Source organism: Macaca nemestrina, chromosome 17 (assembly GCF_043159975.1).
Source record: "Macaca nemestrina isolate mMacNem1 chromosome 17, mMacNem.hap1, whole genome shotgun sequence".
Classification (NCBI taxonomy): domain Eukaryota; kingdom Metazoa; phylum Chordata; class Mammalia; order Primates; family Cercopithecidae; genus Macaca; species Macaca nemestrina.
Window position 1 is genome coordinate 3,566,230 of NC_092141.1, and position 17,035 is coordinate 3,583,264.

The following is a 17,035-nucleotide window of genomic DNA, read 5'->3' on the forward strand; positions in this document are numbered from 1 at the left end:
TATAAATATAATTTTAATATATTAATATCATGTATATATTTATATACAGAATTAAAACTTAATATGTTGACCTTATACCCTATGGATTTACTAAGCTTGATTACTAGTTCCAGAATCCTTTTTTAGATAATTTTGGGGATTCTGTATAAACATGAATAGAGATGGTTTAATTTCTTACTTTCCAATATGTATACATTTTAGTTCTTTTTATTGCCCTTTCTCACTGCCTAGTACAAGGTTTAAAAAGAGTAGTGAGTTCATTTTTGTATTTGGTATAAGGAAGGAGTCCAGTTTCAGTCTTCTGCATATGGCTCTCTAGTTATCCCAGCACAATTTATTGAATAGGGAATCCTTTCCCCATTGCTTGTTTTTGTCAGGTTTCTATCTATCAAAGATCAGATAGTTGTAGGTGTGTGGTCTTATTTCTGGGTTCTTTATTCTGTTCCATTGGTCTATGTGTCTGTTTTTGTACCAGTGCCATACTGTTTTGGTTACTATAGCCCTGTAGTATAATTTGAATATAGTTTGAAGTCAGGTAGCGTGATGTCTTCAGCTTTGTTCTTTTTGCTTAGGATTGCCTTGGCTATTCAGGCTGTTTTTTGGCTCTGTATGAATTTTAAAATAGTTTTCTCTAATTCTATGAAGAATTTCAATGGTAGTTTAATAGGAATAACACTGAATCTATACATTGCTTTGGGCAGTAAGGGCATTTTAATGATATTGATTCTTCCTATCCATTAGCATGGAATGTTTTTCCATTTGAGTTGTCTCTGATTTCTTTGAGGAGTGTATTGTAGTTATCCTTGTAGAGGTCTTTCGCCTAGCTAGTTAGCTGTATTCCTAGATATATTGTTATTTTTGTGGCAATTGTGAATGGGCATGCATTCCTGATTTGGCTCTCAGTTTGACTGTTGTTGGTGTATAGGAATGCTAGTGATTTTTGCACATTAATTTTGTATCCTGAGACTTTACTGAAGTTGTTTTTCAGATTAAGATGCTTGTGGGCCAAGACTATGGAGTTTTCCAGATACAGGATCGTGTCATCTGAAAACAGGAATGATTTAACTTCCTCTATTCTTATTCGAATGCCCTTTACTTCTTTCTCTTGCCTAATTGCCCTGTACAGAACTTCCAATACTATGTTGAATAGGAGTGGTGAGAGACAGCATCCTGGTCTTGTGCCAGTCTTCAAAGGGAATGCTTCCAGCTTTTGCCTGTTCAGTACGATGTTGGCTGTGGGTTTGTGATAGATGGCTCTTATTATTTTCAGGTATGTTCCTTCAATACCTAGTTTATTGAGAGTTTTTAACATGAAGGGATGTTAAATTTTTTCAAAAGTATTTTCTGCATCTATTGAGTTAATCATGTAGTTTTTGTCTTTAGTTCTGTTTATGTGATTAATTACATTTATTGATTTATGTTTGTTGAGCCAACTCTGCATCCCAGGGATGAAGCATACTTGATCATGGTGGATAAGCTTTTTGATGTGCTGCCAGATTCAGTTTGCCAGAATTTTGTTGAGGATTTTTGCATCAATGTTCATCAAGGATATTGGCCTGAAATTTTCTTTTTCTGTTGTATCTCTGCCAAGTTTTGGTATGGGATGATGTTAGCCTCATAAAACAAGTTAGAAAGGAGTCCCTCATCCTCAATTTTTTGGAACAGTGTCAGTAGGAATGATACCAGTTCTTCTTTGTACCTCTGGTAGAATTCAGCTATGAATCCATCAGGTCCAAGGCCTTTTTTTTTGTTTTTTGTTTGTTTGTTTGTGTGTGTGTTTGTTTGTTTTTTGGTTGGTAGGCTATTTATTACTGACTCAATTTCAGAGCTCGTTATTGGTCTGTTGAGGGCATCAATTTCTTCCTGTTGGTCTTGGACAGTTTGTCCAGGAATCTATCAATCTCTTCTAAGTTTTCTAGTTTGTTTGCACAGACGTATTTGAAGAAATTTCTGATGGTTATTTTTATTTCTGTGGGGTCAGTGGTAATATTCCCTTTATCATTTCTAATTGTGTTTATTTGGATCTTCTCTCTTTTCTTCCTTATTAGGCCAGCTAGTGGCCTATCTTATTCATTTTTTAAAAAATCAACTCCTGTTTTTATTGATCTTTTGAATGGTTTTTTTGTTTCAATTTCCTTCAGTTCAGTTCGGATTTTGGTAATTTCTTGTCTTCTCCCAGTTTGGGGGTTGATTCGTTCTTGCTTCTCCAATTCTTTCATTTGTGATGGTAGGTTGTTAATTTGAGATCTTTCTAACTTTTAGATGTGGGCATGTAGTGCTATGAATTTTCCTCTTAGCACTGTCTTAGCTGTGTCCCAGAGATTCTAGTATGCTTTATCTTTTTTTTTTTGAGACTGAATCTTGCTCTATCGCCCACCCTGGAGTGCAGTGGCACGATCTCGGCTCACTGCAATCTCTGCCTCCTGGGTTCAAGTGATTCTCCTGCCTCAGCCTCCTGAGTAACTGGGAATACAGGTGCGCACCACCATGCCTGGCAACTTTTTTGAATTTTTAGTAGAGATGGGGTTTCATGTTGGCCAAGCTGGTCTCGAACTCCTGACCTCTAGTGATACACCCACCTCAGCCTCCCAAAGTGCTAGGATTTCAGGCATGAGTCACTGCACTTGGCCTGTTGTATTTTTGTTCTTATTAGTTTCAAACAACTTCTTGATTTCATTATTTATTCAAAAGTCATTCAGAAGCATGTTGTTTAATTTCCATGGAGTCACATGGTTTTGAGTGATTTTCTTAGTCTTCTATTTTTATTGCTCTGTGGTCTGAGCGTATGTTTGGTATTATTTTGGTTCTACTGCATTTACTAGAGATTGTTGTATGTCCAATTATGTGGTCAATTTTAGAGTACGTGCCACATGGCAATGAGAAGAATGTATATTCTGTTCTTTTGGGGTGGAGAGTTCTGCAGAGATCTATTAGATCCATTTGGTCCAATGTTGAGTTCAGATTCTGAATATCTGTGTTAATTTTCTGCCTCAAGGATCTCCCTAATACTGTCAGTGGGGTATTGAAGTGTCCCACGATTATTATGTGCGAGTCTCTGCCTCTTTGTATGTCTTCAAGAACTTGCTTTATGACTCTGGATGCTTCCGTGTTGGTGAATGTGTATTTAGTATAGTTAGGTCTTCTTGTTGAACCCTTTCACATTATGTAATGCCCTTCTTTGTCTTTTTTGATCTTTGTTGGTTTGAAATCTGTTTTGTCTGAAATTAGGATTGCAAGAAAGGTTTTTTTTGTTTTTTTGTTTTTTTTTGAGACGGAGTCTCGCTCTGTCGCCCAGGCTGGAGGGCAGTGGCGCAATCTCGGCTCACTGCAAGCTCTGCCTCCCGGGTTCACGCCATTCTCCTGCCTCAGCCTCCCGAGTAGCTGGGGCTACAGGCGCCCGCCACCACGCCTGGCTAGTTTTTTGTATTTTTTAGTAGAGACGCGGTTTCACCGTGTTTGCCAGAATGGTCTCGATCTCCTGACCTCGTGATCCGCCCGTCTCAGCCTCCCAGAGTGCTGGGATTACAGGCTTGAGCCACCGCGCCCAGCCAAGAAATGTATTCTTTAACGGTTCTGGAAGCCAAAAGACTGGCAATGCTATCTTGAAAGTGTCGGGAGGGCCGGTTCTTTCCAGAGGTTCCAGAGGAGAATCTGTTGCTTGTCTCCTCTAACATCTAGTAGCTGCTGTCATCCTGTGGCTTGTGACTACATAACTCCTATCTCCACTTCCTTTATCACGTTGCCCTCTCCTGTTGCCAAATATCCCTCTGACTTTCTCTTATAAGGGCATTTATTATTCCATTTAGGCCCCACCCAACTAACATAGGATAATATCCCCATCTCAAGATATCAAACTTGGCTGGGTGCAGTGGCTCATGCCTGTAACCCCCGCACTTTGGGAAGCCAAGGCAGGCGGATCGTTAGGTCAGGAGTTCAAGACCGGCCTGGCCAAGATGGTGAAACCCCGTCTCTACTAAAAATACAAAAATTAGCTGGGTATGGTGGCACGTGCCTGTAATCTCAGCTACTCGGGAGGCTGAGGCAGAGAATTTGCTTGAACCCGGGAGGCGGAGCTTGCAGTGAGCTGAGATCCGGCCACTGCACTCCAGCCTGGGCGACAGAGCGAGACTCCGTCTCAAAAATAAATAAATAAATAATAAATAAATAAATAAACTTTAAAGTCTCCTTTATCATATAAAGTGGATTCCAGGGTATAGGTTGGATCTCTTTGAGGGCCATTTTTCTGCCTACCATATTCAGGCAGGGGAATTTTTTGCAGTGAGTACATTATTTTCTCTTGATCCATAGTGAAGATTTCCTTTCTCAGACTGTGCTAAGACCTGATCCTAACTATTTTGGAGGCACTGGGAGACGTGGAAGTTCTGGAGGAGGACAAGAATCATCTTGTGAGAACTCTTCCTCCTATAGGGTGTTTGTATGGTCTTCAGGCAAAAGGAGGTTGCTTGTTTCTAGCAAGGGGAAGGGATACTTCTGCCCCGGCGAGTGAATTCAGGGGAGTCTGAGGATTGAAAATTCTCACATTCATCCACTCAAACAAGACTCAAGGTCTCACTCCTTCCCTGCCAGGGTCTGTAATTTAGCATAGGAGACCTACCTAAGCTACATGTGCTGCCTCCTTAGTAGCTCTTGCACCCTTACAGTTAAGTCCCAGGCCTGATTTTCAACACCGTGTGTCTATGGTTGTAGAAGATTAATGTCTCATTAAATGTTGCCATGGAAGTTTTCCGGCTTTTACAAAATAAACCCTAAGTTGATAGTTGACTAACCTGGACCTATCATTCCATTTCTTCCAGGCTTCCAAGGAAGTTAACAAAAGCTATCCCTATTCTTAAAACTCCAGGCGAGACACAGTGGCTCACGCCTGCAATCTCAGCATTTTGGGAGGCCAAGGCTGGAGGATTGCTTGAGCCCAGGAGTTTAAGACTAGTCTGAGCAACATATCAAAAGCCCATCTCTACAAAAAATAAAAATTAATAAACATACGTGTGCATGTGTCTTTATAGCAGCATGATTTATAATCCTTGGGGCATATACCCAGTAATGGGATGGCTGGGTCAAATGGTATTTCTAGTTCTAGATCCCTGAGGAATCGTCACACTGTCTTCCACAATGGTTGAACTAGTTTACAGTCCCAACAACAGTGTAAAAGTGTTCCTATTTCTCCACATCCTCTCCAGCACCTGTTGTTTCCTGACTTTTTAACGATTGCCATTCTAACCGGTGTGAGATGGTATCTCATTGTGGTTTTGATTTGCATTTCTCTGATGTTTATTGCAGCACTATTCACAATAGCAAAGACTTGGAACCAACCCAAATGCCCATCAATGACAGACTGGATTAAGAAAATGTGGCACATATACACCATGGAATACTATGCAGCCATAAAAAAGGATGAGTTCATGTCCTTTGTAAGGACATGGATGCAGCTGGAAACCATCATTCTCAGCAAACTATCGCAAGAACAGAAAACCAAACACCACATGTTCTCACTCATAGGTGGGAACTGAACAATGAGAACACTTCGACACAAGAAGGGAACATCACACATCGGGGCCTGTTGTGGGGTTGGCGGAGGGGGGAGGGATAGCATTAGGAAATATGCCTAATGTAAATGACAAGTTAATGAGTGCAGCACACCAACATGGCACATGTATACATATGTAACAAACCTGCACGTTATGCACATGTACCCTAGAACGTAAAGTATAATTTAAAAAAAAAAATAGAAAAAAATAAATAAAATAAAAATTAAAAATAAAATTAAAAAATATTTTTTTTAACCAGGTGTGGTAGCATGCACCAGTTCTTCAGAAGGCTTAGGTAGGAGGAGCGCTTGAGCCTGCAAGTGAGCTATGATTGCACCACTGCTCTTCAGCCTGGATAATAGAGTGAGACTCTATCTCAAAAAAAAAAAAAAAAAAAAAAATCCTAATTCTAATAACTACCATGGTTCTTATAACATTACCATGCTAAAGCTTTCACATGACACAGTGTTTCTCCATCTACCTGCACCTCATCCCAAACTACCACGTGAGTCTTGGTAATTGTGATGCTATCACATGCTAGGGCTTATCACAAACCCCACTTACTCCAACCGTGGTGAACGCTCCAGTTCCAGAATCCCTCCCAAAACCAATTGTCTTAGTTGGGTTCCCACCAAAGCAGAGCCTGAGACAAGATGTGTGTGTGTATGGTTTAAGCGGGAAGTCATCTCAGGGAGCAAGAGGGAAGTTATTTATTTAGGAGCCAGTCTCCAAGAGCAAGACTGATTTATGAAGAGGGTGAGGCAGAGAAAGAAAAATTGTCCCTTTACTCACAACACATTACCCAAGTCCCCACTATAAACACTGGAGACTGGATTGAGCCAGAGCAGGCAAAATGTTTCCCAGAATTGCGTGAAGATGGGGGCTGAGGGAACTTTTTTTTATCTTTTTTTTTTGAGACGGAATTTTGCTCTTGTTCCCCAGGCTGGAGTGCAGTGGTGCAATCTCAGCTCAACGCAACCTCTGCCTCCCAGGTTCAAGCGACTCTCCTGCCTCAGCCTCCCAAGTAGCTGGGATTACAGGCATGTGCCACCACACCCGGCTAATTTTGTATTTTTAGTAGAGATGGTGTTTCTCCATGTTGGTCAGGCTGGTCTCGAACTCCTGACCTTGTGATCCACTCACCTAGGCCTCCCAAAGTGCTGGGATTACAGGCATGAGCCACCACGCCTAGTTCCTGGGATATTTATCCACTGGCCGCATTCCCCATTATCAAGTTGCCCTCTGCATTTCTGAGCTCCACATGTGCTGAGACAGAGGAAGCTTCTCCATTGTTCGTGGCATCAGGGGATCCCAGGGAAGAGGCTACCCTGTCAGCTTGCAATGAAAACCTGCAGGGAACTGTCCCCTCCAACCATGGCTGAAATCAGAAGACAAGTATCTTGTCTCCTTTGTTCTCCAGATGTGAAGCAGGACATCGGATCCGTCTGCTACAATCTACTTTGTAGAAGTGTTGGGAAGACTGATAGACACTCCGGGCTTGTACAGTTCTTAGTAAATTACCATGTAAATAACAAACACTCACAAATGTTCTCAGTCTATATGTAGATGAATTGTTGAACTTCTATTAGCAGCTTAATGAATCCTAGTTCATATAATGTTCAGACAGTAGTGCTCTGTAGGGGAGAATATGCTCATTTTACAGATGAGGAAACTGAAGCTCAAAAACTGACTTTGCAGCTTGTGCAGAGTCAAACCACTAATAATCAGAAGAACAGGTTTGTCTATTCTGCTTTTTCTACTGCACCAGCATTCCCTGGTGGGAGAAGACCCCTCTGTCTTAGGCGAGGGGATGTTGGCTGAGCGTGTGTTAGTGGGAAGGGGAGTCAGAGGAACACACGCCTACACCTTCCCACAGCCTCTGTTCATTAACCTGCGACCTTCACCAGGCCTGTCACTTACTCAGGGGCTGGCTTAGAAAATCACGTTGGTAGGCAGCCTCCCAGGGGTCCTTCTAGCATCCTAGGGCTCGTCTCCCACCACCTCCAGAATCATTATAGGATCCCCAAGACACAGTCCCAGTGGCCCCACTAACAAGGCCCCAAGAGAGAAAGCGCCACACGACTGAGGGCTCAACAGGAAACCGGCTTTGAAGCAAGCTTTCCCCTCTTACCTCCCTTCTGAGGCCTGCTTTGGGCTTGTCACAGCTCACATGCCCTGGCTGACATCTGGGAAAGAACATTTCTCCTTAGAAAACCCATCTAGAGGCCCCAGCTGCACCTCTCCCTTCCTGGGGGACTTTGAGGACATGGACAAGTCCTGCAGGCCTCAGTGACCCACCATTAGGCAGAGCGGACATCATCCGCCCTAACATCCTGCCCACAGAGCCGGGGCTGGAGGCAAAGCCTTCCTTGTGAGAAAGTCTGAACACCAGAAGGTGTGAGGCGTCGTCGCCATGAGTATGAAGGGCCTGAGGTGTCTCCTTTTCCATGTCTGTCTCCCCAGCCTTCTCTCTCCTAGGAGGGTCCGCTTCTGAGCGCCCCGGAGGACAGCGCTGTGCTGAAGACAGCCCCGGACAGAGAGGACAGCAGCCCGAGTCCTCTCATTTCTCAGACACAGCCCCTCACTCGCTCTCCGGGAGGATAACGCTTCTTTCCTGAGGGAACCTCAGTGGCTTCTGTGCCCGTTCCAGGGTGAGTATTCGCACGAGTCCTTCCTCTGCCCCTGCAGAATGGAGAAGGGGCTTCTGTTGCCATCAGCTTCATAAACCTGGTGCGATGGGTGCCCTGAAAGGGAAAGCCATTTCGGGGAGATCTGGGACCATAGCCCGGAGGTCCTGGGGTCTTTTGTGGTTTTTTCCCTCTCTCAGATGGAGCCTGTTAGCGTGAGTGTGGGGAGATGCTCAGACCAGTTCACTGCCCACACCCGCTGCTTCAGGCAGCCGGGAACCCTGGCTCCAGCGAAGGCCTTGAGCCTTGTCATGTTGGGCGCATGAGGGATGGGCTGGGGTTCCAGAGCAGGGGCTGTCACAGCTCGGAAGGGGAGCCTCGAGGGTGGTCGTGCAGGAGGGCTCCCCAGTGGGCCTCGTGGGGACCCTGTCAGACCCTCGGGGTGTCTCAGGGTGACCTGAGGTCATCCCAGAATCCCCCCGGTTTTAAGCAATTGCATCTGCAGCTGTCTGAGGGTTGGCAAGAGCTGTTTAGTGGTTCTTCTACCCCAACCATGACTGACTGGTCTGGAAGGTGTGGCCCCTCCTAAGGGCCGTATTGTTTTGGGAGGTTTAAGTAAAAAGAAGCAGGTGGATTGGTCCATGACCTGCTTGTCCCATTAACACAAAGGAGTCCCTGCCACAACCTTGCACCCTGCACTTAACCTGTACCTCCCCTAAAGCATACTAGGCCAGGAAAGTCTAGCCCAAATATTAACGTGTCCGGAAAGTCTTCCATGATAACTCTAGCTTATACTGATGCTCTCTTTCTCTGAAATTATACGAACATTAGAACAATTGATCATTCATTTCACAAATATTAAAGTATTGTGATGGCTATTGCTATTGAAAAGACTGAATCAAACACGTTTTATCCTTGAATTACTTATAGAGATGTAAGAAAGATATGTTCCATAGAGCAGTGAGTGAACTAGAAGGTAAAGCATAGTAAGTTGCATGAAATAACATATGTGGGAGTTTAGGAGAGAAGCAGCAGGAGGGAGGAAAGACAGGGAAAGAGAGAAACTCAGAGAGAGACAGGCAGGAGTGAGAGATGAGATGGGAATGTTTCACGGAAAGGTTAGTTCAGCAGGCAGCATCTGGTGTCAAGTCTTGAACTATTTGGGCAGTGGACTTGGAGGAAAACTATCGCAGGCAGAAAAAACAGTATGAGCAAGCGGCTGGAAAACTGCAGGGTTGCAATCGAATGCTTGTGTTAAAATGGGGATAAATGGGGAGTAGCTAACTGTTCTTCAATAGAACATATGTACACAGCTGTTACCTACCCACTGATTTGCCAATCTGCAAAGCATTTACAAATTCCTAATTTCATCAAGATAATCACACCAGGAGATGATTTATTCCCTCTCCCAAGTCATGTGATCTTAGAATTTTAAGGACCTGGCGGGGCGCCATGACTCACGCCTGTAATCCCAGCACTTTGGGAGGCCGAGGTGGGTGGATCATGAGGTCAGGAGTTCGAGACCAGCCTGGCTAACATGGTGAAACCCCGTCACTACTAAAAATACAAAAATTAGCCAGGCGTGGTGGCGGGTGCCTGTAATCCCAGCTGCTCGGGAGGCTGAGGCAGGAGAATCACTTGAACCCTGGAGGCGGAGGTTGCAGTGAGCTGAGATCATCAAAATCATGCCACTGCACTCCAGCCTGGGTGACAGAGCAAGACTCCATCTCAAAAAAAAAAAAAAAAAAAAAAAAGAAAGAAAGAAAAGAACTTTAAGGACCTCTTGCAGATCCTTGTATCCACATTCTCATTCATGTGGCATCCCCTCTGCAGCTTCCCCATGGCCTGAGCACACACAGTGGAGACCTCATTTGGAAGGCTGGTCATTGAGATAGCCTCACGCTGGAGACATGCCCTTGCTGTAGAGGCTCCAATGAGATGCATGTTATCCACATGAAACTGCAGGTCAGTCTGTAGTCACTGCCTTGACTGTAAGCCTAGGTGGAGGAATCTTTGTGGAAGTGGCTATGTGACCTGGAAGGGCTGGTGGCCTTTATGTTCTGTAAGGAGAAAAGCAATGAAAGGGGAAACGAGAAGCCATCATCATGCCTCCCAGGCTGCAAATCTGTCAGAGTTCTCTGTCCTGGCTGGACACTGGAAACAGCTGGGAAGCTTTAATGACGCACCCATACCCAGGTGCCAACAACTAAACCAATGAAAACGGAGTTCTTGATGAAAGGCCTTGGCATCAGTATTTTCTTCCTAAAGCATCCCAGGTGATTCCAGTAATCTTGGGGACTGAGAATCTAATGTAACAGAAAGTCAGGAAATGTGGTTGGGAATACTGACCAGCAAACCTTTGCAAGATATCTTAAATTTCCGTAACTTTTCTGGGTATCAACTTTTAAAATATTGACTCTTCTCCCTTCAGGATTATCGGTAATTATAACATAAGCAAAGACTGTGTCTTAATTTGAGGGAGTGACAAGAAAGAGCTAATAATTGGAAGTATCTGTCCAGGTACATTCTGAAACAGCAGTGATCCGGTGGGTGCTTTAAAAAAAATCCAGATGCCTGTCTTACCTTCAGAGATTCTGATTTAATTGACCTGGGGGTATCGTCTGGGCATAAGGATTTTTTAAAGCTCCACATATTTCTACTGTGCAGCCAAGGGGAGAGTCACTGCAGTGCACTTTCACAGAGCATCAGCCTGACCTCAAGTGATCTTCTTCTGACCTCAAGTGATCCACCTGCCTCAGCCTCCCAAAGTGCTGGGATTACAGACGTGAGCCACTGCACCCAGCCCTACTTAGTTTTATTTTAACATGTTAGGTAAATAGCTAACTATTCCTATGTTATTATAAGATTTCAAAAACCATAATGAATGTTTAATATAATCAAATGCCTTTTTAGCATCTATGGAAAGGATCACATAATCTCTCTTTACATCATCTATTAATATCATAAAACATATTAATACCTTTCCTAATTTTGAACTAACCTGGCATTCCTGACCAAATCCCAAATACTTATAGTTAATTATTTTGGTTAAATTACTGAAATAAATTTGTTAATCTTTTATGATTTTACATTTCTTTTCTTTAATATAAAATTAAAGAAAAAATTTTTCTTTTTCTTTTGAACTAGTTACACACACTTCGCAAAAAAAAAAAAAAAAAAAAAAAAAAAAAACTTGGACGCTTTCTTCTTTTATATTCTTGAATAGTTTGATTGTCATTACAAACTTCCCTGTGGCATTTTATAGAGAGGTTGCTTTTTATTAGTGGCAGTTGGAAGCTAGCTCTTCCTCTACTCTTTCTATAGTAGTCTATTTAGATTTTCTAACTGTTCTAGAATTATTTTAATAAATCATAACTTCATAGAAAACTTTTATAACTTGGAGTTCAGAAAAATAGAATTTTATAATTTTCATTGAAATATAATAGTTGTACACTTTTAGGGAGTACACTGTGATGTGTGTATGTATATATAAAGCAATGTGTAAGGATCAAATCAGGGTAATTGGGATATCTATCACCTCAAACATTTATCTTTGTGTTGGGAACATTCCAATTCTTCTGGCTATTATGGAATATACAATAAATTATCGTTAACTACAGTCTCTATACTCTGCTATCAAATTCTAGAACTTGTTCCTTTTATTTAACTGTATTTTTGTACCCATTAACCAATTTCTCTTTATCACTCTTTCCCCTCACCCTTCCCAGCCTCCAATCACCACCATTCTATTCTCTACCAGAAGTTTTCAATTTTCTATTGGGCTATGTTTATTTTCTTCCTGTCAATTATTATTTTGCATGCTTATACTTTTTTGCTTTTACTCATGATTAGATCACTTAGTTAAGGTTTGTCAATTTCATTTTACCACAAATAACCTGTTCTCAATTTGTATTCATTCTTTTTTCTATTTTCTAATTTAGTACTATGTAATTCCTTTAGATTTTCTTAAATTTCTTTTGTTTTCTTATTCTAAATTCATGAGTAGGTTAAGCCTTTTCAATTTTTTGCTGATTAACATGAACATATCTTTTGACTTACAGTTGTAAGACTACTGAGGAAGTCAGCATACCTACACCATCTCTACATGTTCTTTCTTCTTTTCTTAACTTTATTAGATGTGTCATTTCTACAATGTCATTGTTCATACATTTATATTTTATTCTGAAACCACAATCCCCATATATGTCTTACAGTAAAAAATATTCAGTGCTTATTAACAGTTCTTTTGTTTTCTTTTTCCTTCCTCTTCTCTTTATTGGTTGAAGTTTATCCTCTAGAAATTTATTCTGTTGGGCTCATAGAAAAACTATTCTTGAGTTTTTGAGTGTCCAAAAACTTTAGGCTGTTGCTTGTATATTTGAGTTATAGTTTGTCTCAATAGAAAATTCTCTGGTTACATTTTCCTTCTGTAAAGATTTTATAGGAAGTTTTCTATTCTTTTCTAGTCTTGAATACTTCTGTAGAGAAATTTGAGATAAGCGTCTTCTCATTCCATTGTGACTTGATTTCTGCCAATATACCCAAAGGATTCATTATTTTTAAATTACAATAACCTTACTAGGACTATCTCAGAATGGGACCTGTTTCTGTCTCCTGGTACATGTTGTGACTTTTCAGTCTCTAGAAGCCAGTCTTTGGTTATTTCTGGAAAGTTTTATTTTGTCTAACTGTTTGTTCCTCTGTGCTCATTTTTTGCCTAAGTTCTGTTATCTCACATTTCATCTCCATCTGGTATCTTGAAACTCTTCCCTGAAGTCTTGTATCTCTGTCTTGTGTTCTTGTTACACAGAGGTGAATGGTTTTTAACATGTTTTCAGTTCACATTTGTTTTTTGTCTTTCAGTTATTCAGCAGCTCTATGCCACCATTTTTCTTCTGAGTGTTTGTAATCTAGCATTTGTTTGTCCTGGTTTCTCTCCTCTCCCCTCCCCATTTTTTCTTGAGTATCTTTAACTAAATCTTGTGCTGGTTCCCTTTTGAAGTCTAAATGAATTGAAAGGTGTCTGAGCCAGTGTTTCATGAGAGTTTTTTGTTGGGGACAGGTGCATGTCTTGATTCATGGTTGATTTTGAGTACCTTTTGCCTTGACTTCTCTAATGTCAATGCTGACACACAGCTGAGGAACTGCTGACGAGGCAGCTTTCTTGCTTTTACAGTCTCACTTAAACACTACACAATCAGCTTGCCTGGGTGGCTTCTCATTCAGTCCTGCCTCCTCTGCTTCTCAGATCCAAACTGAGACCAAAGGAGACCATGCTACCAACCATTTCCACTTTTATAAACAAGGGATTTTTAAGAATATTTTGGTGACCATCCCCCAAAGCAGTCACATCAACCATACTACTACAGCACTCTGATTTCTGAGATCTGATTTTCTTAACCACTCCTGGCCCTGAATTTCACTGCCCCAGTTCAGGCAATCATCACACTTCCCTTTCTGTTAGAGTTATCAGACTCCAACCTCTTCCCATCTTCTGATTTCAGATACAAGGGTATGACATTGCTCTTAAGGAAACTCTAGCCCTACTTGTCTCTGGTCAATAAAGACACTGCTATTTTTTTGATCCAGAGTTTGACATAATTCAATATGGCTTTCCAAGTACGTGCCTTCTTCATTTGAAGACATACCCTTAGAGTCATTGGTCAATCTACCACGACTGAAGGAAGGACAAGTAGAAGACCAGTGTCTGTGCAATGTAGAACCCTGACTGCACCTGGCAGGAACCAACCCACAGGCTATGATTACAACTTTGGTTTCAGAGGGGAGTAGCAGACAATGTACATAGAAAAAATAATTTTAAATTGTTAGTCAAAGTCCAGTGTAAGGATTTAAGTAACAATAATAACATTAGCAATTTATTGAATGAGGAGTGTTGAATTGACACTTCATAGTGTGGTCCCTCTCTGTGAAGAAACGTGCTCGGCTGATCTTTCCGACATTCAGAATCATGGATATCTTCTCTCTGATTCTTTTTTTTTTTTGAGACGGAGTCTTGCTCTGTCACCCAGGCTGGAGTGCAGTGGCCGGATCTCAGCTCACTGCAAGCTCCACCTCCTGGGTTCCCGCCATTCTCCTGCCTCAGCCTCCCGAGTAGCTGGGACTACAGGCACCCGCCACCTCACCTGGCTATTTTTTTGTATTTTTTAGTAGAGACGGGGTTTCACCATGTTAGCCATGATGGTCTCGATCTCCTGACCTCGTGATCTGCCCATCTCAGCCTCCCAAAGTGCTGGGATTACAGGCTTGAGCCACCGCGCCCAGCCTTTTCTCTCTGCTTCTTGCCAGACCTTCACTTGATCATAATTATTTCCAGAAGCCTTGAAAACTAGGCAACAGTTTCAATATCTTCTAGTTTCTCTGAAAAATCTCATAAATTTTTCTATTTTGAAGTCTGCTTATTGGTCTCTGATTCTATGACATTGATTTTTTAGATTCCACATATAAGTAAAATTGTAAAGTATTTGTCTTTCTGTGTCTAGTTTATTTCACTTAGCATAATGTCATCCAGTTTGTATGAAAGGATATATTTTAACATTCTCACCACAAAAATGAGTTGGTGATGGGATGGCTATATTAATTACCTTGATTTAATTGTTTTACAAAGCATATACTGATCAATATCACACTGTACCCCATAAATATACACAATTATTATTCATCAATTAAAAATAAATTATTAAAATGTAATCTGCTTATTAGTTTGGGTTGATCCCTCAGAGAAAAATGGGAAAATTCTATCTTTTTTTCTTCTTTTTTTTGGGGGGATGGAGTCTCACTCTGGCGCCCAGGCTGGAGTGCAGTGGCGTGATCTCAGCTCACTGCAAGCTCTGCCTCCCAAGTTCACGCCATTCTCCTGCCTCAGCCTCCCAAGTAGCTGGGACTACAGGCGCCCGCCACCATGCCTGGCTAATTTTTTCGTATTTTTAGTAGAGACAGGGTTTCACTGTGTTAGCCAGGATGGTCTCGATTTCCTGACCTCGTGATCCACCCGCCTCGGCCTCCCAAAGTGCTGGGATTACAGGCATGAGCCACCGCGCCTGGCGAAAATTCTATCTCAATCTCACTATATTCAACAAGGAAGTCTCTTGCCTTTAAAAAAAAAAAAAAAAATTTATTGCGTATATTTAAGGTTCACCACATGAAGTTATGAGATACATGCAGACAGTAAAATGATTAGTATAGTGAAACAAATTCACGTATCCATCATCTCACACAGTTACCCATTTTCCCCTCTCTGGCAAAAGCAGCTATAATCTACTCATTTAGCAAAAATCTTGAATACAATACACTTTATTAACTACAATCCTCATGTTGTAAATTAGATCTTTTATCTTAGTTTATTTTCCCACGTATTCTGAGCTTTTCAGCTAGCAGAGGATGAGAGGGACAAGGTGGTGGTGGCACTGGGCATCTCAACCACGAGCAAGGTGAAGGCATTGAGGTGATGGAGGAGGTCAACGAGTGAGGGACGGCCTGGGGACTCGCCATGGGGCTTTGAACATAAATGGTTTAAAATGTTAATGTGAACTGAGTGAACTGATACCTCCCCTGCTGGGACATGTCCTTATAGGAACTCATGGAGCCAGAAGCTGGGACCAACAGGACCGCTGTTGCTGAGTTCATTCTACTGGGTCTGGTGCAAACAGAAAAGATGCAGTCTGTGGTCTTTGTGCTCTTCCTCTTTGCCTATCTGGTCACAGTTGGGGGCAACCTCAGCATCCTGGCAGCTGTCTTGGTGGAGCCCAAACTCCACACCCCCATGTACTTCTTCCTGGGGAACCTATCAGTGCTGGATGTCGGATGTATCACTGTCACTGTGCCTGCAATGTTGGGTCGTCTCTTGTCCCACAAGTGCATAATTTCCTATGATGCCTGCCTCTCCCAGCTCTTCTTCTTCCACCTTCTGGCTGGGATGGACTGCTTCCTGCTGACCGCCATGGCCTATGACCGATTCCTGGCCATCTGCCGGCCCCTCACCTACAGCACCCGCATGAGTCAGACAGTCCAGAGGATGTTGGTGGCTGTGTCCTGGACTTGTGCCTTCACCAACGCACTGACCCACACTATTGCCTTAACTACCCTCAACTTCTGTGGCCCCAGTGTGATCAATCACTTCTACTGTGACCTTCCACAGCTCTTCCAGCTCTCCTGCTCCAGCACCCAACTCAATGAGCTGCTGCTCTTTGTAGCAGCAGCCTTCATGGCTGTGGTGCCCTTGGTCCTCATCAGCGTGTCCTATGCCCATGTGGTAGCTGCTGTGCTGCAAATCCACTCAGCTGAGGGCAGAAAGAAGGCCTTCTCCACCTGTGGCTCCCACCTCACTGTGGTGGGCATCTTCTATGGGACAGGTGTCTTCAGCTACATGAGGCTGGGTTCAGTGGAATCTTCAGACAAGGATAAGGGGGTTGGAGTTTTCATGACTGTGATCAACCCCATGCTGAACCCACTTATCTACAGCCTCAGAAATACTGATGTTCAGGGCGCTCTGTGTCAGCTACTTGTGGGGAAGCGATCACTGACCTGAGAGATGACCTCCTTTCCTGCCTTTTCTCGACTGAGGAAAATTTCCCAAGAGGACAGTAACCAACGAACCTTGCTTATAACCATTATTTCTATATCTTGATGCCTGAGGAGTGGTGTTATGTGTTTGGCCTACAAGGAAACCCTATATAATTCATTCATTTATTCATTCGACAGATATTTATTAAATTACTTCTATGATCCAATCTTCTAGGGCACTGGGGAGCAAAATGGACAAAAGTCTCTGCACTCAAGCAAATGACATGCTATAAAGGTAGGCTAAATAAATAAATAAGCATCATATATAATATACCACGTGAT

General features: G+C 42.4%; 1 protein-coding gene across 1 annotated transcript; it reads left to right on the forward strand.

Moving 5' to 3' along the window:
- Positions 1-7,958: 7,958 nt before the first annotated feature.
- Positions 7,959-16,718, forward strand: LOC105471879 (olfactory receptor family 3 subfamily A member 3). Its single transcript, XM_071081938.1, has 2 exons — positions 7,959-8,197; positions 15,765-16,718. The coding sequence occupies exon 2, from the start codon at positions 15,771-15,773 to the stop codon at positions 16,716-16,718; it is 948 nt and encodes a 315-aa protein (XP_070938039.1). The 5' UTR covers positions 7,959-8,197; positions 15,765-15,770.
- The last annotated feature ends 317 nt before the right edge of the window (positions 16,719-17,035 follow it).

What these genes read in the sequence shown, in the direction of transcription:
- LOC105471879 (XM_071081938.1), top strand. Translation starts at nt 15,771, where the DNA reads ATGGAGCCAGAAGCTGGGACCAACAGGACCGCTGTTGCTGAGTTCATT.